Here is a 23,587-nt window from a genome sequence, read left to right as displayed (position 1 = left end):
CATGAAGAAAGGGGAAAAAAAATTGACTTAACTTCTTGGCACTTGGCCCATCTGTATATTTTCCATTTGAAAATAAATTCATTACTGCACTGCCGCATGGCAACTGCAATCCATAGGGACGACAGATATAAATATATGAATACTTAAACAGGTGGAGGGATTGGATATTTCTCCACTTTCTTCTCTTCTGGCTTCCTCGGATGTGAATAATGGCTGAAGAAAGCGGCCGTCTCCAAATCCCCGCAGGAGCCTGAATAAAGACGATGACAGGCCTGGATAAAGAATCACCAAATCCCTCTTATCCACTTTTTTCTTTTTCCTATTAACCTTTATTCATCCGGAGAGGCTTTAACTAGCGAGCTCCACTCTCCAGGCCATGTTTAGCACTGTGGGCACTGAGCTGCTGGTTTTTCCTTACGTCCCTTGCGGAATTTAAACTGAAAAACAAAAACTTTTCTTCTTCAGCCGTTCTTCACGTTCACATTGACGGGCATACTCGCAGTCACACTTTATATCACCCAGTATCTTGATAGAGATTTGTCAGATACTTAGCAATGACAAGAGCTCTTTGTTCTTTTAAATTACAGACTATACCTACCAGCCACTCTGGCAGACTGGGCCCCGTGTAGTTTAGCCCACTTATATAAATCCCTCCAACCAGTTTTTGACAGGACAGAATTTATTCAGCTACTTGAGTTTATGTTACATTTTGCTGCTAATACATTGTGCTCTTGTTTTTTCCTCTTTTTTTTTTTTTTTGGCATTTTCACTTGAAGCACAGCGGCATTTAAGGTTCAGAGGACAAAGTTCAACTTAATTTGTCCCAGAGTGGGCAATTATTTTAGCTGCAAAGGGACATACACAGACTGTGTTGACGGAGGGAAATAACAGTGCATCCTCCAAACAGAAGCACCTGGTGTTTAAAGCACGGCAACACAATGCCAGGACCTCCGCATTTTACTTAAACAGGAAGGAAAACAGAAAAATTGGAAAGAGGGCGAAAATTAATCTTCACTTTTTTGCCGTATTCTTGTGCTGCAGTTATCAGTAATATTGCAATTTATTTATTTATTTATTTTGGTTCAAATTTCTGATTCCCAAGATTTTGGCTTTTCCAGATTTTTGCCTTATCCTCGACTTTTCAGAGTCACCCCAAACTTTTTAAAACACCCCTGGATATTTCTCAATGACTGTTTTCCATTTTACGTCTTTCAGTTTCTCACCTCATTAGAACTACTATGCGTAACATTATTTTACTTTATTTTTTTGTAGTTTCCTGTCCAGACCTCCACAATCGTTGTATCTCTCATCCGAGTCCTTGCTAAACCTCCATATCCGAAGCTAGCTTCAGCCAGTCCAGATTAAGCGGCGATTAGAGCAAACCGATCAATTAAAGAGGTTATCGGTCGTAAAGCGGGAGCATGTCAGAGTGTTAGGAAGAAAATGTGGCGGTCTTTGGGTCTGTGGTGGAAAAACATGCCATTAATAGATGCATCGCAGATCTTAAACGCTGACTGTTGCTATGAATGAAACTCATTTGAATTGTTTCATTCACAAAGTCTATATACACGATCTTACTTTCAGGGCTAACTGCAATTTTTGTTTGCTGCACTGTGTTGTAGCTTTTTTTAAAATCATTTAGCATTTAATAGAATCACATGAAAACATGATATTTTTAATTATTAATAAAACACCTGTAAGAAAATAAACTCCCGTGTGTGATTAGATACAAATTGACTAATTAAACTCACTTTAAACACATTGATACGATAGACTTCCACACACAGAGCCGAGTTTATTACAGTAATGTGCATCATCAGTAATAATCTGTGTGCACCGATTTCCAGATCAATAATTTACTTTTTATACAACTTGACCATAATGGGGTGATAAGCGCAGCTCGAGAGTGAGTCACTCCTGCTCTGCAAAAATAAGGTAATCGTTTAACCAGCACGGACGGGGACGAACATCCCGTTGCTGAGCGATGATGAAAGCTGATTGAAGAGCTGAATGAAATGCGCTTCACTGTGTTCTGTCAGTTAAGATCAATCCACGCCAGCAGTGTTTTTATTTCCTTTGAGTAGTCTCAGTCCTCTCCAAGAGGTGCACATGTTTCGGCGATGCATTTACAGATTAAAGTTTAAACTCCGAAAAAGCAAAATTACAGATTTTTTTCCAATGAAAAATCCATTCATACCTAAAAATGGCTTAAATGTAAATCTGCACCTTTGCCTTCACTTAGTTCGATTTATGAATATGCAAACAGTCAGCAGCTCTATCAACAACCACCCCTCCGCCATTTAAGGGATCGCCTACAGTTCAATGTATCAGAACAGTAATGACGTTTATGCATCATTCTCTACAGTATTACAAACAACGCCCTGCAGGATTGGTTCTTTAGGTGCGTTACATATGAAACCCCGGCTGTCTGAATCTGTGTTTGTCAATGATCCGTCGCAGCTCCGAGGCACAAATGCTCAGCCATGCCGCTGACTGCTTATTTCACTCATGATATGCGTAGCATATAAAAAAAACATCTCACTGACACATCAACACAGTTAAAAAAAGAGGATTTTCATTGGAGCGGATCTTTTCATTTCCTTTACCTTTATTACGTTGTGCTTAATGTCTCTTTGGGTCAAAATTTGACAACTAATTTTATTAATAAATGTGCATTTCTTCATATCTGACCAAACACCGCCCCCACGACCAGTCTTTATGTATGCTTTTATTGTGCAGCAGTGGCATACATGGCCTTCTCTCCTCAGTCTGAACAACACTCCTCAGCGTCTCTTACAGAGGCGCTGAGTAACCTTTAGCATCTGTGTGCAACGTGAAAAGCCTTCTTGCCAAAAAGCCTTTCTGACAAACTCTTTTAGTTTTGCTCGGGACACAAACAACAGGGTCCTGGGTGAAGGTCCTTTCGCTGCTTCTACTACGTCAGGTGGAGTCATTGCTATGAGCGTCTAATATTGCTGTGGATTGGTTTACACTGGAGTTAGTTGAAAGCCACAAAAGGTTACCATGTATTTGGAACCAGGCTCACAAATGAACACGGCACCTGACGAGTGCACCTGAGAAGATGAATGCAGGCTATGCTGACATGCATGATGAAAGCGTTGTTTCAGGAGATCGTGTGTGGTCATGTCACAGCATCTGCAACAGCACATTGTGCCAGAAAGCTTTCAGGTGCGCGTATGCATAAATACACTCTATATAAATTGGTAAAGTATGGGGAGATTTGCTCTGATCAGTGGAAACTGTGCCCCCGTTCAGCCAGAACTAAAATGCCAGTCAGCTCTGTCTTTCCGTCCCTGTCCGTCCCGCCATCAGTCAGAGTGTGCTGAGACCTTCCAGGCGTCTGTGCCCCTTTGATGGGGCTCGTGCCTTGAAGACAAGGCCAATCTGGTCAATCTGAGCAACCCTGAGATTCAATGACAGTTCGTGCATCGTAAATTTCTACGCGGAGCAGAGGAGGGCAGGATTTTTATTGAAAAGCTCTTCGATGGCGTCTGGAGCTTCATGTGGAGCACAAAGACCTCATTTAAACTGTCTTTTCCAAAGGAGGAGAAGGGGAAAGGAGTGGGGGGCAGACGTAGATCAAAGGGAGAGCTGAATTGGCTCTGCAGTGGCACTTTGTACTTCAGCTGAGGGGACTTCCACAGAGGTTAGATTTTATGTTTCTGTGATTAACAGATTCATCCAAAGTGTATATGTTTCAGGTCGCGACTGTGAATAATACTGCAGTGATCAATGTGCTTGTTTTGCTGTTGCTGAACTTGATCATTTCCTGTACAAAATCAAGCTGCTGAAATCTTTACATTTATATAATATGCAAATGGATTTTTCAGCTTGTTCACACATTAAACCATTGAAATTGTTTTAAAATGCCATATTTATGCATCAATACAAGCATCTTAAAGGTATCATTCTTTACCATGAGACCTTTTTTTAATGTAACGTTCTAAGTACGGTTTTCAGAGCGACACTTTCACGTTCCATTAAATATTTTTTTTTCCACCGGGGTGTTGCTTTTACTTAAGCAAAGGATTTGAATACTTCCCATTACTGACCAACAGCTTCTCTTGCAGCCGTAGAAGCGGCTTAGTGTTACTGCAGCAGCAACTGACTTCATCCTCACACACATCAAACTAAATGCGGCTGTGGATGAACGTGGCTGTGACAGTGACCGAACCTCATTTCTGTCTCTGATGAAACTTCATCACAAAGCTGCTCCAAGAACCATAAAAACAATAACCGCTTCCAATTAGCCCACAGTAATTACTTAATAATCAGGAGATAATTGCACCACTTTGACTACTGTCACAATTTATTCATAACAGTAGGAGTGTGTGTGTGTGTGTGTGGGTGTGTGTGTGTGTGTGTGTGTGTGTGTTGGGTACTGCATGTCTATTTCTTTGTGGACTAAACGTCCCTGCAGTGTTTGAAGGTGAAAAAGTGTAAGAAAGTGAGCACACTGTGCTACCCCTCAGGAGTTTAGATTTAGGACTCAGATTTAGAACCAAGCTTAGACTAAGGCTAAAGCTAGAGTGTTGGAAAAATGGTTAAAATCAATCGTTTTGTATTTATTGAGCCCTGAAAGTCACAAAACAGCACGTCAACACATCAGTGCAGATGCATCTGCAGGTTTCAGCATTTCCAATAAAAATTGAATCTGTTTCAAGCATTTGTGAGGCAGCGTGCTGCACAGGAATAAAGAAAAAAACACACTTTATCATGCAAATTCTTGAAACAAGGCATTTAACAGGTGGAAAACGCTTGATGATATGGAAATTTTTTTGCAATGCAATGCAAAAACCACACACACACATCAAACAACACCTGCACTGGTTGGCACAGACTGATCAGATCAACGAGTGTCGCCCTGTCTTTGCTGAGTGCCTCCTCTTGCAGCTACTCTCAGACCACCAACATCTAAAAACTGTACAGTACAGCTAACCTTGGCTGTGTGTGTGTGTGTGTGTGTGTGTGTGTGTGTGTGTGTGTGTGCGCGTGTGAATCCAGTGGTGCTCGTGGCATCTTGTGTACAATGCACACTCCTCGCTGTGTCTCTTATCCAGCACACTGAGCCTGCAGGCTTGTGTTTTCACACGTCAATCACTGCTGCTGCAAAGACCTTGATGCTGCGCCGCCATCGGCCTCCCAAGGCCACGCTGTCCGTCCCAGATGAAGATGAAGTTAATGGGAAATCTATCGGCCTGTGACACTGACATGTGGCTGCCGCGGGCACAGGGAGCAGAGATAGAGTCTCTGAAAAAGCTCACAACACTGTAACTTTCTCCTGTTACTGGTCCCTATTATTCAATAGGAGCATCTAAAACGTTTTGAGGTATGGCTGGCGCTTTATCTAGTACAGAAGGGCAGAGAGAAAGAATGAAAGTTTTTTTGCAAGGAAGTACAATGTCACATCTAACCAATAAGACTTTGATTCACACATGCTAAACTAACAGTTGTTAATTAGCACAAAACAGTTGAGGTAGATGGGAATGTCATTGGTTTTGGACAATCTGATATGGCATCAGTGGAGAAGTCAGAGGATCACCAGATCTGCTCGGATTCGTGCGATTTCCGGCTTTACTGGCAGACAAGAACTCCAGTATTGGACGATTTTTCAAAACCTTGGATTACATTCAATGACAATTTTCTTTCATTCAATTCCACCGTTTCATACCTGGAGAAATATATTCACATGTAAATTGTGATATTTCAGGTGAAACATGAAAGCACGCCTTTTTGTTGTGATTAAAATTTGCAGATCTGTTGCACAGTGGAAAATTCTAATTAAAACAAACTTTCATACTCATTCAGCCGTCTAACAGCATAACTCCTGCGCTATGTCATTGGCTGTATATGTTATACATGTTATAAAATAATATTCCACAGTGACAGCTGCAGGCGACAGACAGTTGGCTTCCTAGAATTGCTGCTGAACAAAAGTGCTTTGTGTTTGTGAAAGCTTTGTAGCCGATCACACCAAAGTGCTTTTAAAAAGCTCTGTTCCCTCCGTCCACACTGCAACGCGAGGCCGGCCCAAAACGATACCTTAGAGAGCTTTTTCCAACATCTCAGCTTTCGAGAGCAGTGGCTTAAAGTGGATGTAATACCCAAACAGAAAGAAAAAGACGGCTTTTCAAATTCTTCCACATTAGTGTGGACAGCAGCTCTCTCTCTCGCTACTCGTCCCCTCTTTCTTTCTCAGCCTCTATTTCAGCCTCTCACACATTTCCCCTCCCACCTTTCCTCCTCTCTCTCTCTCTCTCTCTCTCTCTCTCTCTCTCTCTGCCTTCCTTCCTCTTCACTCCGCTTGCAGTCTTCATCTTTTGCCTCATTTACACTCCAACACACCATCAGTCTCATTTTCTCTTTACCCTTATCTTGCTCTCTGTGTTTATCTATCTATTTCACCCAGTCTTATCTCTCCCTGACTTTATCAATACCCCCTCCTGCTCTCCTCTGCTTCTTTCATCTTTCATTCTCTGGTTCTCTCTCATCCAAACCCCCCCCCCCCCCCCCATCTGCATTCCCATCCCATTGATGGATGATGTGGTGTTGTGTCGAGGGCCTCAGTCGGGGGAGCGGGGGTTCGCTGCGGAGAGCAATCTCAAAGCCAATTCCACTGATAGGCATCGCAGGGTGTTGCGACATGACGTCGCAGCTATCACCTGTGGAAGCAGAGAAGGAGAGCAGCCTCTCAGAGTCTCTGCTGCAGGTGCCGCGTCGCTCGGACTGTGGGACAGAAGGGAAAACTTTCTTCTGCTGTTATCAGACAGATCAATTGAAAAATGTATTAGTTTGGAATTCAGCCATGTTGGCTCCCGGCTGCCACACGGGGCCAGCGGAGGCTGATTGAAAGAGCACTCACTGTTGCAGGGTTGGAGAGGGAATGGATCGCACGAGACGCATTGTTGGTGCTCGATGGTGCCTCATTTTACTCTCCGAGTGCCTCTTGGCGAAGGGCTCGCTGGTGGCCAGAGCACCCTTTCGTGTATTCATTTGCATTTGAAGCGCTAACGCGTTTTTTGCTTGTAAATGAGAGAATAAAAATAAAAGAGAGCAGCTTTCCCTCGGCTGTGCTGTGTTTACCTGTGGCAAACACGTCGCCTCTTTTACCCCTGAGCCACTCATCATTATTCGCTGACATGTGCTGCAGGAGAAGTGTTTAAGCTGCCCGCAGGGTAAGATTAGCACAGGCTGTAATTTTAAATCTGGTAATCCGCAATGCTACATTATTTACAAATTCCTATTTTCTGATTGTAATGTTGTCATGGTGTCTGACTTCAAATTGAATCCCCCAACAAAGAAGGTTGAAGGATGTGGCACGCAGCGGCCTGCGAAGACAGGTCTCGGCAGCTTGTTGGTGAAGAGTAAAAAAACAACCTTACTAACTTCACCCAGAGTGAAACAGATTCTTGAAAGCCTTTGTTTTGTCTCTTGCTGTGTCCCAGTTCAGGGGCTAGATTGTCTGAAGTCCCATTTCAAAGGCTCCTTCAAACGCAGCCAAGAAATGCAGCCTGATTCGCCCTGGATTGGTCGGACTCAACTGGTGCATCTTTGCAGTCTTCAGTGCCCCAAAATCAATTCTGGGTCAGTTGATTTGTTGAAGCCGCTCTGTGTAGAATCTTGCATGAAATATATCATCTTTCAGGTTATTTAGTTGACAAAATATTTTGTTTGTAGAATAAAGAGACAATCCTGGTTGAAAATGAGTGCAGTTAGATGATTCTGCAAATTCCTGGAATATGTTAAAGGACGGTGATGATTTTTTACACATGGCATCAAGAGTTTTGGTCATGTTAAGGAAAGCTTGTTGTGGCCATGGTGAAGGACAGGCAGCTAAAACACCTGATTACAATTATGGTTAATAAAAACATCAGATTTTACGTTGCAGATCAGTGAGGGGATGCAAGCTCGGGTCTCCTGCATGAAAGTGTGACACCGACCCACTGATTCACCACTCCTGCTCCCACACCCTGCACATTCTGTATCATTCTAGGGGGATACCAGGCTGTGCAGTCTCTGTTGCTTTCAGCCAATTGATCTGTGTGTTGCCAGGTCAGATCAATGCGTCCACTGGGGGGAGTCAAAGTCAGAAATGATTCTGTGTACACGTCCCTCAACTAAAAACGTTGTGTGATTGATTCAGTTCAGTTTAATCTCATGAAAACACACACTGAAAAGTCAGACAGACATTGCATTTCATTATAATCTGCACACAATAAATACATATACTCACATATACTAAACTGCTGGTCGTTAAAAACTCTCTGTGAGTTCAGACCATCTCTGCTTGGAAGGAGCTTCAAACTAGACTTATTTTAATGTATGAACATAAGTCACTGATGAGCCGAATATGAAGGTCAGGTGACCTATGAAAGAATACTGAATTGCATTCAGGTTCTTATTTTAATCTTAACATCATCAAACTGTACATGTAACCACCTCTGAGCTCTAAACATGACCTCACGACTTTTACAGAAAAGTACATAGTGCCTCCTAAAATTGTAAATTGTTTACTTGTAAAACTTTTCTCCACAAGAGAATATAAGATTTTTTTTTTTTTTTTTTTTTAGCAAAGTGGACGTTTGACAGAAAAAATCCACCCACTTTGACAGGGTTGAAAAAGCCTTTGGCAACACACCTTCTATCTTGGGCACATTTCGCAGTTCGGGTTGCTTTTCTTGTTTTTGCAGGTAACTGTCCAAACTCCTTAACACCTGCTCCCAGAATAACTCTGCTGCGTAGGAGCAGCATTTAAACATGCAGAAGTGTGACGTTTAAAGTCTGACTCTTTGTATTTTTTTTTTTTTTTTTCTGAGAGCTCAAGACGTCTATATTTGCTTTAGCCTCGGGTGGTGCCTTGATGCATATTGATGCAGACGTTCAATAACAGGCCGAGACCTCTACATTATTGACAGCAGCGACTCCCAGCTGTCTGAGGATGTCGACTTCAGAAAAGGAGATGGAAGGAGAGGACAGGCAGAGAGAGAGGCGGTGCAGATAAAGAAACAGGGATGGATACAGATAAAGGACAGATATGAACGGAGTGATTCAAAGATCCACTGTTACATACATCAGTCCTTATATTTGCTGCTGCCCCTCGCTGCTCCTCTTCCTCCTCCTCCTCCTCGCTGCCGACCCCCCTCCGTCTCTGCTGTGGCACACACAGCCGGGCCAAATGAATCCAGAGAATAACACAGAGAACTGAAGGCACGAATGTTATTTACAAGACAGACGTTTTCTCCTGCACTTGTACACCCACAGTCAGGTGAACAGAGCAGCTCATGACACACAACATCCAGTGAACACACACACACACACACTCTCACACACACACGCTGCATACACATTCACAAAGACATACACACACAAACACAATAAATCCTCAATAACTATCAAGCTAACAGAGTGGTGACAGTGGAGGCAATTCTGGTTTGAGTGTAGATCAATTTAGTCCTTGTTGCTGCAAATGGTGTGTGGGGGGGTGGGGAGAGAGAGAGAGAGAGAGAGAGAGATTCAAAGATTCAACAACCCCTATATAAGTGTGTTAAATACATTACAGGGCTGTACAGACAGTGAAGAAAATTGTACAAAGAGTGCAAAAATGTCCATGCTGGACTTTTCTCAGTCTTGAATGAGGCATGCATGACGAGTGACCCGATACGTGGGATACTCTACATGTGCAACTAGTCAGTCTTCCTCTGTCTGCAAGTCGTCCTTTGCTGCACTTAAAATTAGACTCCATTAGCTGGTTGTTCAGGTGCGTGAATGTGTGAACGTGACACCACGCTGCATCAATGCAGATGAAAGGCAGGACGCAGTCGGTCTGGGTCAGCGCTGGACTGAAAGGGGAACGGATTCTGAACAGAACACGCAGTTTAGAAAATGGATGGATGCCTTTGGAGAGTGAAATTGTTCAGAAAATTTCGACTGATTCAACTACTAACGAGATTATGTCAGACATCCAGTTGCCAGTTTATTAGGTACACCTCGCTAAAGCTAATGCATTGCAATGCAGCAGTCCTGCGATGATTCCTACCTCCATGACGGTTAATGAGATGTGTGGATTCAAATGTATGGTCATTTTTCAGGCTGCTATCGAACTGTACTGTGTTACACTGAAAGATGTATGCCTCCGATGCTTTTCGTCGGACATAGGTTATTTTTCTGATAACTTAAGATCCAGATGCCTGATGACTAAAATCATTCGTCTGGTTAAAAGATATCGTTAAAAATGGCAAAGATCTTAAAAATGATGCTGACGTGACTTGAAACAGTCAGGAAGTAGATGGCTTGAAAAGTTTCAAAAGTGAGCCGTTCCAGCCGACGCTTGGAAAACGATGTGTCTATATGTTGTGTGCAAAGATGACATTTTGTCCGGTGTCAAAAATCAGACATGTTCATCCTCTGAGGAACATTAATGCGTTGAGTTCTTTCTGCACATTAGAATTAAAAAGTGGATGTTTTAGAGAACAAAACTTAGTGTAGTCTTGGGAGAGATTATGCAGTTAGAGATGTTTTTAAGTGCTGCAGAAACATAAATCTGCTCCACTTCTGACCTTCTCCTTGATCTAATGTTACAGTTGAATGATAGATCAAGGGGGAGTCATGAATATCCACAGCATACATTGTAGACACTGGTTGCCTGAAGGCAGATGACCTGATGGTGGTGGTAGGAAAGATCAGGGTGTCAAAAAAAATAAAAATACATTGGAATCTTCCTCAAAGGGCCATGAATACTGTGTTTGTGCCAAATTTAATGGTAATCTGCTCCAATAGTTGCTGACATACATCTTTTTCGACTAAAGGGCAAGCATCAGTGGATTCTGCCATCCCGGTTAAAATATGCATGTTGCATTTGTCTTTGTGACTGAGTAGTATTATTAAGTTGTTTTTACTATTATTGTCACAGTGATGACTGCCATCTGAATCACGTCACAATCTGTTATTTGTCATTTTGCTCCGACAGCAAGTTATTTTGAATTTCATTCCATTTGAATTGAAACACCTTCCAGCTGCACTGAACTGACAGAAAAAAAGGGGCGGAAGGAGGCGAAGAGAAGGATCGAAAGCAAAACAGGTGGCAAGAGAGCGTGAAGCGGGGGAAGAAATGAGGGGGGAAATGAGAGAAGACAGGCAGAGGCGGGAAAAAAAGGAAAGAGATTGGGCAAGAGGAGTCTAAAACTGACAAATAGGATGATCAGCAAGGGGACTGAACAAGGTTGTGGATTTTAAGAAGATGAAAGGCAGCCGGTGAAGAGGAGGGACGGAGGGAGAGGAGTGGAGGACAGGAGAGGGCAGAAGAGAGGTAAGGAGGCACACCTGAGTGTTCAGAGGCCCCTGTCCTGGCAGGAGTGGTCCTGAATTATTCATAGACGCTCGCCTTGCCTCGCCTCACTGTGCCGGCTGCAGCGCGCTGCTCGCCGCAGAGAATAGAAAGAAAGAAAAGGCATTTTGAGTAGAAAAGAAAGTGCAAACAGTGCAGCTGTGCTCAGTGTTTTGAGTCAAAAGTCTAATTGCAGTTTTTCAGTGAGATGAAGTTCGTGATTTGACTGACAGATGCAGCTGGATTCAAATGAAATGAACGCCGCGTTTGCACCCATTGCGATTATCTTACATTCTTAGTTGCGTTCTCCTTCCCACTTTTGCTGCGTGCAGGAGTTCTCCTTAGCTTTCATTAGCTAAACATAACATGAGTGACATTTCCTGCTGTTACTGCACGTGGCAGCTGGAGGGTGGCTGAGGCAAACGATCTGCTCCACCCGGCTCTGTCTTTGGTGCTGTCGCATTCAAAGCCAGGCTGTGGGCCAAATTACCCCCTCATTCATTCATTCAATGCTCTCAATATATTAGACACACAATAGCTTGCTCTATAGCGGGCAGCAAATTGAGATGTCGGGTAGAGCCGACCCATGACGGTCTGCTTGTCCTCAGCGGCTAAACCCCAGTGTGTCTGCACTGGAGACCAGAGGGAAAGCCGTTTTAATGTTGAGCTCTCAGTGCTTCTGATGCCTGAATCTCGGTAATTGGAGGTTAGTTTCACCAGCGGGATGCTTTTATTGTGAAGAAGTTAGAGGAATTGTGTTTGGGTTTGTCACAGAGCTTCACTATTTGTGCCATTCTACAGAAACAGATGTAAATGACCGGATATGGGCACGTTTTGCGCTGCTTGGCCAGCGATCAGTTTTACATATCACAAGGAGGAATAGCACAAATAGAAACAGTGAGCTGAAAAGGGCTTACTTCTTCTGCCTTGCCTCCCTCTAAAAGGAAAAACCCTATTTGTCTCTGTCCATAGTGCTAGCCAAGTCTCCATCGTCTCTGCTGTCCATGTGTCTCTCTCCATGGTGCTGAAACAGGCCAAGTCAAGTCTCTCTATGTCTCTCTCCATGGTCTTAAGACAATTAAACTCAGGCTGTGTCCAGAATCACTCCACTCACTAGTCTTTATTTAAACAAAACTCTGTAGTTTACACTGTAAACTGACCATTTGGCCACTGATCATCATCATTTTGCTTCATCAATGACTTGAAGTGTTGCACAACTGTTAATATTCACATCTATAGAATGCAAAGTATGCATTGTTAGAAGAGATAGCAAGAAAGGACCTCCTTTTATGTTCCTTTGCAGGAATTTTGTGATGGCGCTATACAGTGCATCATTTTCACACTGACAATTTTGACACTCTCGTATCAAATGAGATTATAAAATAGTTTGAGACTAAACTGCATTATTTAGCAAATATAGTATATAATATAGCTGTGGTCGCTCCTAACTGAGTGAAATGACCGAAAAGGATCCAAGTGGCAGCCATGATGAGAGCTGTCCGAATTCTCTGAATGCTAAGTAAAGGTGCATCAGTGCTTCCTGTCTTATCTCCTTTAGCATGGAACACACTGGACCGTCCTTTATGAAAGGAGAGGAGATAACGCCATCCCACAGTTCCTTGCGGCAGTGACAGTCAAAGCGTCCACGAAATTGCTGCAAAGTCACATAGTATAGTCAGTACAGTTGACTTCTCTTCGCATCGGCCCGAGTCTCATGAATTCACATCTTTCTTTGACCTCATGATTTCCATCGAGGTAAAGGAAGAGTGTTTAATTAAGGATGGTTTTTTTTTTGGCTATTCGACCCTGTTTCTCTCTGTGTGTCTCTCTCCATGGTGCAGAAACAGTCAAGTCTCTCTGTCTTCTTTCGAATTGTTCTGTCAAATGTGACGTTTTAAACTCCTCACCTGAGTCCTGCATCTCTTACTAATGCCCCTTCATATCTACTAGTACTGTACCACTATTACCACTGCCTCTGAATCAGCTTTGTGAAGCTCCAAGTGTCTGTCGCCAAGTATGAGTGTGTTTCAAAAATACAAATCCAGAGTTTCTAATGCGTGTGGGGAAACAGTTCCAAATGCACCTTCACTCACAACATAATAACTTCTAGACATAATATCTTCTAATGAGCAGTTTTATCCTGAATTGATTTTCATTTCTATCCCTGACACTCATCAACCACAACAACTTCTCTTTTTCCTATTGTGCATTAAAAGCTATTTGCAGTTCTTTACTAGACCTGCTAGGGAATTGCTCTTAAAAGTGAAAAAAAATAAATGTCTTCCTTTAGACAGTCTTATTATTCTATTACAACACTGGTACTGCTGTCATTTCTTTCTCTTTTAGTAGAACCAATTTAGGAGAGTATTTTGAATGCCTGCATGAGCTGAAATTCTGCAAATTCAGTTCTTTGTAAGGGTGCATTACCACTTATCTCCACAGAGAAAAAGGTGTGTGAAATGGAGAGGCAGAGATACAGACTGGAGCACAACAGCTATTATGATCCTGTGCGATTATCCAGACCAAGATATGAACCAGCCAGCGGGAGGAATCACTGAGTTTACGCTGTACATTTCAGTGAAGAGGGGCCACATGGCTCTGTGGGTGCTGAATTCACCATAGTATCTGTGAGGATCTGTGTTTAAGAATATCCCGTTGAAGACCTCCAAGCAGAGAACATGTATGTCCTTTCTTACAGTTGATTTTCGTCATCAAAGTGTCGGAAATTGGGTTTAAATAACGTGCGCCGGCCTACTCTGACAGGCCTGCTGATTTCCACCTGGGGATAATTCACAATCACGACACGTCCAGGACTCAACCCCCCGTTGCCACAACAGTGGCAGAATTTTAATATATTTTACACAGAGGGGGGAAGGATTACATGGAGGAGGCTTGAAAACAGTCCTCGGTTGCTTTGGGATTTCAAGAGGTCTTGATCTCCATTTGCTCGTCAGAACCCGAGGGATCAAAAAAACGGCGGGAAAGCTTAAAAAAAGTGTTTGCCGGAGAAGATCACGAGCAGATATCCGGCTTTTTTTCTGCCTGGACGCACACGTTTTACTCTTCTATCACACTGGCGTCTCTTATCTTTGAAGCGATCCGGTGATTTCTTATAATGTATATAATGACTGGATGGAGAGTGAAGGGTCAGCCTCGCCAGTCGTGTCTGAATCAAAGCAGCCCCCGAGCCAGTCTCCTCTCACCAAATCTCCTCTTATCATCACTGGTTAATATCCTTTGGTCTGAGACAGTGGAAGCATCTGTAACACTGCTGCAATACCTTTGACTGACTGTGTTCTCTTGTTTTTATAAGACAAGAGCCATGAAAGACAACACATGAAAGACAAAGCCTTACTTTTTGATACTTTGACTGTATTTGATGAGGCAAAGGGAAGCATGTCTGTTTTGAATTTCATTCAGTGACCAGCTTGTCAGAAACCCCAGAAACGCTTTCCTTGCCTCTGGGTTGCTGCTATGCTAATTTATTTACCCAGTTTCATGAAAAAAATATTCCATGCCTGCTGTCACCTTAAAATGCTTCACTTAATTTACAAATGCAGCATGCATAAGCATTTGGTGTTTTGCCGTGTTTAAATAAGCTTGGCTTCAAGAGAGAGAAACTAAATTTATCCTTTGGGTCCCCGTCTGAAAAAGTAAACAAGACTGAGAAGGAAATATGGTGGGATGCAAGTTATTTATTTATTTATTCATTTTTTTCTTGTTTAAGTTATAATTAAGTTGGTTTTGCTGTGAAGGGTCCAAAACAGAAATCCAGGTCAGTCAGGTGAATGAACTTATCTATAACTGGATGATATTAAGCTTTGGAAAATTTACATTAAATCATTATGTGCACATCACGTTTTCGTAGATCTCTGAGATCAACTCAGTTAAACTATTTGTGTTATTTTGTTTCCACCGAGACTATTAACCTTCCAGTATTTTAGTCCTCCTCTTTTATGCAAATATTGTTTACGTGATGAGTTTGAGGAACACAATCTGATGTATTTGATAACAAAAAAATAATGTGCGCCGAGGTTCTATTCATGTACGCAATGTGCCGCCATGTTTGCCGATAGATCCGTTTGCAATACTGATGCTGAAGTCAAGTATCAGCCACTATCACTGCATTAAAAAAAGATTAAAAGAGATTAGGGCAGCTGATCAACCAGGAAGGCAGGTTAATGACTCGAACGTGGTCTGTGTACAGTGCTCAGAGTTTGTACCTGATAATCCGAGTGTGTAACAAAATCATCTCTACTCACAGCACCAGGCGTGTGCGATATCAAGTTTAATTTCTCCCCACACAGCCGTCGTGCTACGTGGATAAATAACAGGTGTTTGTGATCAAACTGCAGGTGTTAGAAATATGGCAGGTGGTGAATACAGCCAGCAATTCATGTCCATGGCTCTGCAGCATATTGGCAGGAAACACATGAAGAGAATACTGTGATGAGTCTTGACTTGCCCAGAACTGCCGTACTGACTCATCCTTGATGTCGATAATGGTAGCAAAGATAAGAAGAAATAAATTATGAATTCTGTATATAACAATTATCATCTTACATCTGCCTGTGATTGCTTTAACTGAGCCTGTACCTTGTATAATGTCTAAGTTTAATGAGGCCTGGAAACTCATTCTGTCTCTCTGATATGCTGAAGGTTCACTCATGAGCATTTTTTTATAATCACTTAAACCAAGCGCAAAACTTTGATCAGGTGACAACAGGTGGTCCCATGTGATCGAAGAGGCCATCTCTGACCAGAAACAGCAGTTACAATCTCTCCTCTCTCATGTGCTGCTGTGCTATAACCAAGTTTCCACACTTCGGCCATGTGGTATTCATGATGATTGTGTTTCGGCACGATGCGCAAAGATCACCCACGCGTCAGCAAACTGACAGACAAATCAGTGGTTTGTATTTCTTAACAAAATGTGGTTGGATTTGTGTGGAATTCACGACCAGCTGATGTGTTTTTGCTCTAAGAACACAGGAGGAGAATATAAACTAACCGTGACTGTGTCTTTTGTTCCTCACAGGACGGCATGGGCAACCTCAGAATAACAGAGAAGGGCCTGAAACTGGAAGGGGACTCTGAGTTCCTCAAACCCCTCTATGCCAAAGAAATCCAGTCCAAACCAGTAAGTCACTCACAGGAAAACACACTTACACCCCGCTATTTTCATTTTAGACAGACACACATTAGAATTTAATATCAAACTAGTAGAGAAGTTGAGTTCATATGTTGTAAATTATTGTGATGCCAGATCTTCTGTCTCCATTATTTATTTTTTATTTTTTTAAATCAGACAGTAATGCTTGTTGGTGGTCCGTTTAAGTTTGGCATCTGTGCAAAGACTATGCTAGCCAATGCTAATGATGCTAAGCCACATGTGAGTTGAACAGAGCGACGACACCTAACTCACAGTTAAAGCTATCAGCCCTGGAATATTCAGCATCAGCATCTTTGCATTAGCAGCGTGTTAGCGTCATGTGGCATTTTCCCAAAGTGATGCAAAACTGACTTCAATTGAAGTGTAAATGACTTGGTGGGAGAAAAGACTGAGACGTGTAACACTGCATGAATGCCAACACTCAATATGAGGTGAGAGGGCGTAATGGTGTGAAGTGTCTAATGGCTGTGAGTGTGACAGTGTGAATTTGAGTTCTGAAACCTATTTTATGCTGTGGAAGAATGTGAGACAATCCTGTTGGGGCTCATTCTGGAAGTATCAAAAGACAAGTGCTTCCTCTAAACCTGCATTCACAACCCGTATTGATTGCATGGAGTGTCATCGTGTTGTTTTTATTGAGTGTTGCCGAGGCTTTCCAAACCCCCCCTAATACAGATTCTGCAGAAGGAAAGACACAACATGTTCTCGCAAGGGTAGCTGAAAAGCATCCGTCCACTTCCTGCTGCACATTCAGGTCGGGTTGTAGTGTCGGCGGAGTAAGCCGAGTAGTCCAAATGTACTGTTCTCCACCCACTCCTCCTGGGGGAGCCGGAAGCGTCACCAGGTCAGATAGGATATGTAGTCTGTCTTGTGTACTGTGAGTCTAGCATCGTGTCTCCTCTCAGAAAACTGATTATTTGGAGCTAAAGGAGCAGGAGTAGTAGTCCAAGCCTGTCCCTGATGTCCTGGCGTGCACACATTGTGCCAAAGGCAGAGATACAGCGCCAGCAAAGTCGCTTTAGCCACTTGTGCCTGTGATTCCACTGTGACATGTGGTCATTTCCCAGACCATGAGACTGGAATGTGCAGTGAGCTTTAACTCACTGTAAAAGGTCTTCAGCTATGCGCTCCGTTTTTGTTAGATACAGAGACGTTCACCTGCAAACTGCCTTTGAATTCTTCTAGTAGCTTCTCAGACAAGACCAGGTGTGGTGTTATTTAGCCAAACCACCCCAAGAAATGTCATATCTTAGCAAGGCCGAAGCACATTTCTATCATTCATAACAAGATGTTTCACGTTGAGTCACATCAGCAGAACAAAACAGTGAAAGAAATGTCATGTGGTTTTCTGTCATTTTAGTGTCGTTCCATATTTCATGTCATGTCACAACAAATCAGGAAAGACAAGGCGAGACGTGCGTGTTGTAACGAGATGAGAGGAGGCGATTCAAGCCGCGTCCTGCCATAACATGATGCTTTGCGTCATTTCATGTCCTAACAAGAGACAAGATGTGTTATGTGCTTTCATTTCCTGTCTTGTCAAGACAAGAAGATGTGACACGACACGATGACAAGCACCATATGGCCCCATCAGCGCACCTGTTTCGGACCAGGTGGTCTTGCTGGGGAAACAAATGCACGCGGCAACCCTGGCGGCGTTCGCTTCCTCGTGTGTGTCAGCTACAGCATCGGTTTTATTTCAGGAAATGTTTGCCGTTCACCAATTCTAATGCAAAGCCCATCTGAGGTCCCCTGGTATGCTCTGCTTACGAAATTAACATTCTGATGTGCTTCCTGCTGTCCTTATAACAACTACAGGAGGGGCATCCAAGCCGAGAGATGCCAGAGAAATGGAGAGATGGGCACGATAAAATGATAGGCACTCTCCCTCTGTCTCCTGCGCTCCAGCAGTAATAATAGCTGTGTGCAGGTAGTGGACGGATGGCTTGATAATGCAAGAGAACAGCACGCTTTATCTCTGCTGTCTAGGACCCTACGCAAGCTGAGAGGGAGGATGAGCGATGGAGATGGAGATGGGAGAGCAGAGAGTGGGGTTGCAGGAGAGAGCAGGGTAAGGCTGGAGATGGATATGAAGAATGAGAGAGAAGAAGAAGCAGTAATAGAAACAGGACCGGCGAGACAGATGGAGGAGGACTGAATTAGAAGACGAGAGACGGGGAAGCCAGCGAGCATGATTTGACAGGCGGCACGCGCGGGAGGCGGCCAAGTTCAACGCCGACTCAAACAAGCACAACATGCTCGCAGCGTGATCCCATGGCACGGCAAAATATTCACATTCAAGAATGAAGTCCCGATTTCACCGAGTGGTAGCAGAGGCAGCTGTGAGTGACTGCGGATTTCCGGTGCATTTCTCTGGCAGGTTTTGTTGGTGCAAGCCGATGTATGAACACCTACCGTGAACATATTCTGAAAGATAAACACAGGCTGATATAACCAGGATGTTTGGCACACTGAAGAAGGCCGGAGGCTGCTGCAGTCATCTTCGCTTAGAAAATAAAAGCATGTGGTGGTGGCGGGGAAGAAGGATTTCTTCTAATGTTGTCAGATCTCAGTCGCCTGAACAGATGCTGGCATTGTTCAGTTCAGCACACCACAGATATGATGAAACTTTACATTTCTTTATGTTCAAACTTCACATTTAGGTTAAGGTTTACACAAAAACCGCTTAGTTCGGTTTAAGTCACTCAGCTCAAACACAAAGTGATTACAAAGTAATCACTTTGACACCTGTTGTAGAAACGTTGATATGATGCACATGAAATCTGCAAATTCAACATATCTGTGGTCTGCAGAAATGTGCAATGTCGATGCTTTGTTGTTGTGAGTGGGCTGAAAATGTCAATATTTGCTTGAAAATACTGGAAGAATGAGACAATGGATGATGGACAGTGTGGGATGGAGGTGAACATGAAACTCAGGACGGAGAAATGAAAGGGCAAATAGGAAGCAAGAGGGGAGACAAGATACAAAACACCGGAGCAGAGGGATAAATAAACAGGAGAGAGGGCAGAGAGAGGGATATGTGGCTGGTAGCTTTAGCAGAGGAGGTGAGAGGAATAGCAATACCAAGGAGGAGGTGCTGGGAAAAGACAATTGGTCAGTCCAGGAGAGGATAGACAGACATATAAAAAAATAATAAACCAAGGAAGACCCCTGCTGTGCGTTGCAGTTATTCTTCTGTTCATATTATTGCAGTCTGGTCTCTATGTGCCGCCCAACACTTCCCTTTCCTATTTAGTCTTCTCTCCATGTCTCCTCTGTCTCTTGTCTTTTGTTTTTTAGCCCTCGATCTTTCTCCGAGTTTGGCTTCATTCACTTTGTGAATTGAGACATTGTTACCAGAAAAAGAAAGAAAAGCACTTCCTGACCAGAGCAGTTTCATAAAGCGACCGTGGCAATCTAGTATCGTAGATTAACTTATACAGCATAAAATGATACAGATCAGCCACGTCCCTTAAGATTGCTCTTATCAATATTTCTATATGAACAAAGTTGGCAGCTAGTCAGTGAGCAAAGGGAAGCATTTAGCTACTAAACAGTCAGATATTTCCTCAATAAGAGACCAAAGCAGAGCTAAAATGCATGATGAATATTGGACTTGGCTCAAAGCTAATGTTGCTAATGCTATGTCTGCTTAATAAACGAGCTTGCTAACGCGTGTGCCATATCAACTTAAAAGATGATAGATGTGTTTCTGCAGCCCCCAAGTGGTCTAAAAATGCATTTTTGGTGTGCACATGTATTCCTTATGAACTTGATGCGAGTCATGATTGTTTTAACTTTGGATGGCGTGTTCAGGTCTGAAAAAACAGTTTACAGTGACATTAAATGGACAAAATCCTCACATGTGACAATCCCGTAGTAGCAATTTTTTTTTTTTGAATAAGTGAGCAATCTGTTCATTGAATAATCATCTAACCACCTGCCGCCTGCATGCCGACATCCATCCTGCTATAATACCTGTGCATGCTTCAACAAAAAGTCAGCCTACTAAACTGTAGATTTATTTTGACAAGACTAGGCTGAATTGCTCAAAGAGCCAGTGTGTTGCTCCCTAAAATTGGTCCTTTGGCTCATTTTACTGAGGTCTAATTCAACCAGTGACTTTTTCATAGCCTTTGGAGCAGCTCTGCCTCCAAGAAATGTTTTCGCCTTACTCCTATCTTTTTCTCCCTCCCAGCTTATATGTCTCTGTGTGAAAGGCACCCTGCTGGGAGTAATATGGTCTGTTGCATTAGTAACGAAGAAAAGAGGGAGACCGAGTGGATCAGAGGCACCACACAACAACAAACTTAACACATGTACTGTACGCAGACAGCCCCAGAGGACTCCTGCAGTAGCATCTCTGAGGCATTTTAAGGGACTGTGGCGGGGGGGGGGGAACTGTGCAGAGAGATGGAACGACAAGCTGGCTGCTATGAGACATAGCTCGCTGTACTCCGTGGGTGTGGTGCTGAAGAAAAAAACATTTTATATACATTTTTTTATATGCCTTTATATCCCTTTTCACTGTATTTGTCATCAGGTGGATGTTTGAAGTGCAGCACTTTAATTGTGAAGAGCCAGGGTTGGAGTCCAGAGATTAGGGAAAGATTGTTTCACTTAAATGTCGATGAAGTCAACATGTCCCAAGTTTTGCTTCCTGCCAGAGCTTTTGCTTCCTGCCAGAGTTTGGGGGGTCGGAGTAGAATCACTGCTAGTTGTCATTGAAAGGTGCCAGTTGAGGTGAATGAATGGACTGACCGATATTGGTCCTTGTGAAGGCGCCCGTTTCTGCTCCCTGCGAACTGCACTGCTGACAGACCAGATGCATTTTGTCACATTCTGCATCTTTCCTCTGTTATTGACATCAGCACAACTGCAGGTCATGAGAGCTAACAAGTGAGCAGCGACTCCTCGGCACGCTGCTTTGGACTAAAGGCCTCTACACACAACGTGATTTTTGGCTGTAGCAGGCAAAGGTTGACAATTGTGAGAGAAAAGTCCAAACCAAAAGGTGCTTTGAGATTGGACGGACAGGTGAGACGAGAACACATACAAATCGTACGAGTAGATGATACTTCCAGTAGTGCAACAATGTAAACTTCACAGAATTCACGAGGCTCAAGTCAACCCAAACGTGGCTTTTTGATGTTTTCATTGCTGTGTGTCATAATGACTTCCAAGTGAGAAGTGTGTTTCTTGGTTGGTGGCGGCGTGTTAATGTGCTGAGGAATCACTTCTCACTTGTTAGCTGTCACTGCCCTCAGCTGTCAGAGCCTCAGTCCAAACACGGTCAGTTCTTCTCTTTCATTCTCGTGTTGTGTGTTCGGGCAGCTTTTCAATCCCACCACAGTCGCTGTTTTAAGGAAGTTTTGCTTGGATCCCAGCTGGGTGGCTTTTAGCAACTGTTTACTCACGAGCACTTCTCAAAGCTAGGCTCTGTGTGTTTGTGCAGTGGTGTGAGACAGATGGACGGTAGATGTAGGCAAAACTAAAAAGCTTTTCTTACACATGCACACCTCAGCCTGACCACCTTGAAAGACAAAGTGCACTTGTCAAACCTGACACGCTCAAATAACCACACAGTAAATATTAATATAATTATGAGCACTGCAATGCCTTCTGTTTATCGACTATTTCAAACTTCTTGTTAGTTTTACAGTCAGTTCACACCGCATTGTTATTGTAATAACTTCTTGCTTGCATATCATGCATTTGGTGTATTTACTGTGAGAACTTCAATAAGTTTGGCGAGAGCCATAATGTTATCAGTAATATACACACAAGGCATATCCCCTCTGCGGCTGCGAGTGCAGCACAATGGTCAGGCCGTTATCTCTAATTAAGAAGTTGACTGAGGCATGAAGATTAGTCGGGCACAGAAAGAGCAGAGTGTCCGACGTGATCAGCATTACAGAGGTGCAGAGCACTCTGGGAAATGGAAGTTATAAAACGGAGCAGGAGGCTGAAGTCTGCGCTCGGACAGCTCTGGCGTGTGTGTGTAAATGTGAAGTACTGTTTTTTTATATGCAGGTTTCTGTGTGTGGATGTGCTATTGTACTGTTTTAGCATTACAGCTGGCTCAGCTTATATAAGGCAAGACTCAAAGTCTGCACAGGTGCATGCAGTCAGGTGATCCGTCTCAAGGAAACACAGGACGTAGCAACCGAGGCTAAAGGTGTAGCAGCTCTGTGAGGCCGTATGTAAGCACAGCGGTGCAGTGACAGTGCTAAAAATGCTGATGTTATGCTATATAAATAAAACTGACTGCACTTGTCACCAGCAGGTGATCTTTTTTTTGTCCCTTGACAAACCACGGCACCACCAACGAAACAAATAACCTTGTCCATCTCCTCGCAGGGCCGCCCGCTGTTCCTGCAGTCCTCCAGAAACGTGTCGGTCAACATCGTCAACAGCAACAACCAGCTGCTCACACAGCTTGTAACAGGTAAGAGGCAGCAGGAGAAACACACACTGCTTTCATGTACTCTGTTGATGTTTTCTTTTGATATGATGCATGTTCATTTTTCAAAAAAAACATCAAACCTCAAACACTGACGACATCAGCTGCAACAGACACACGACATGTCGAATTTTCATGCTTTCCACCAGTCAGTGAAGTGAGTTTTCCTCGGGCAAATTTTACATTTTTCATGCATTTTAAGATGCTCTATTGGTTGTAGCATGTTATTCTGTTATTCTAATATACAGTTATTCCATATCTGTGGGACCCTTTGGGGATCCAGACTTTCAATCCCAGCTCTAACTGTCAGGAGTCATTGCCTCATTTCTAGGATTTAACATTAGCACATCGTAAATTCTTCCTCTCTTCCCCTTAATGGCGCCAGCAGAGGCGTCAGTCGCTCCACCATATCTCTGTGATCGCACGTTCTTCTTTACATTCACCCATTCTCTGCCTGTCACACTCTAATAGAGTTGGCAGTGTTCTGTGAATGGAAATCACTTTGTGTAAACATGCGCGGGAAAGTGTCTCTCACATTAAAAAGTGCGCTGACATTTGCCTTCTGGGTCTGAAGAGGAGGAAGACGAAGTCTGCTCGGATGTTT

At 43.2% G+C, this 23,587-nt stretch overlaps 1 protein-coding gene across 1 annotated transcript in view; it reads left to right on the top strand.

Annotated features, from left to right (window-relative positions):
• sgcd (sarcoglycan, delta (dystrophin-associated glycoprotein)) overlaps positions 1-23,587 on the top strand; it is a 140,237-nt gene that overhangs the window by 47,215 nt on the left and 69,435 nt on the right. Inside the window, exons 3-4 of the mRNA XM_041952956.1 lie at positions 16,383-16,484; positions 22,881-22,968. Coding sequence (XP_041808890.1) covers positions 16,383-16,484; positions 22,881-22,968 — 190 coding nt within the window. The remainder of the gene's footprint in view (positions 1-16,382; positions 16,485-22,880; positions 22,969-23,587) is intronic.

This window comes from Chelmon rostratus, chromosome 14 (assembly GCF_017976325.1).
Source record: "Chelmon rostratus isolate fCheRos1 chromosome 14, fCheRos1.pri, whole genome shotgun sequence".
Taxonomy (NCBI): domain Eukaryota; kingdom Metazoa; phylum Chordata; class Actinopteri; order Chaetodontiformes; family Chaetodontidae; genus Chelmon; species Chelmon rostratus.
This window is presented reverse-complemented; position numbering and strand designations above follow the sequence as displayed.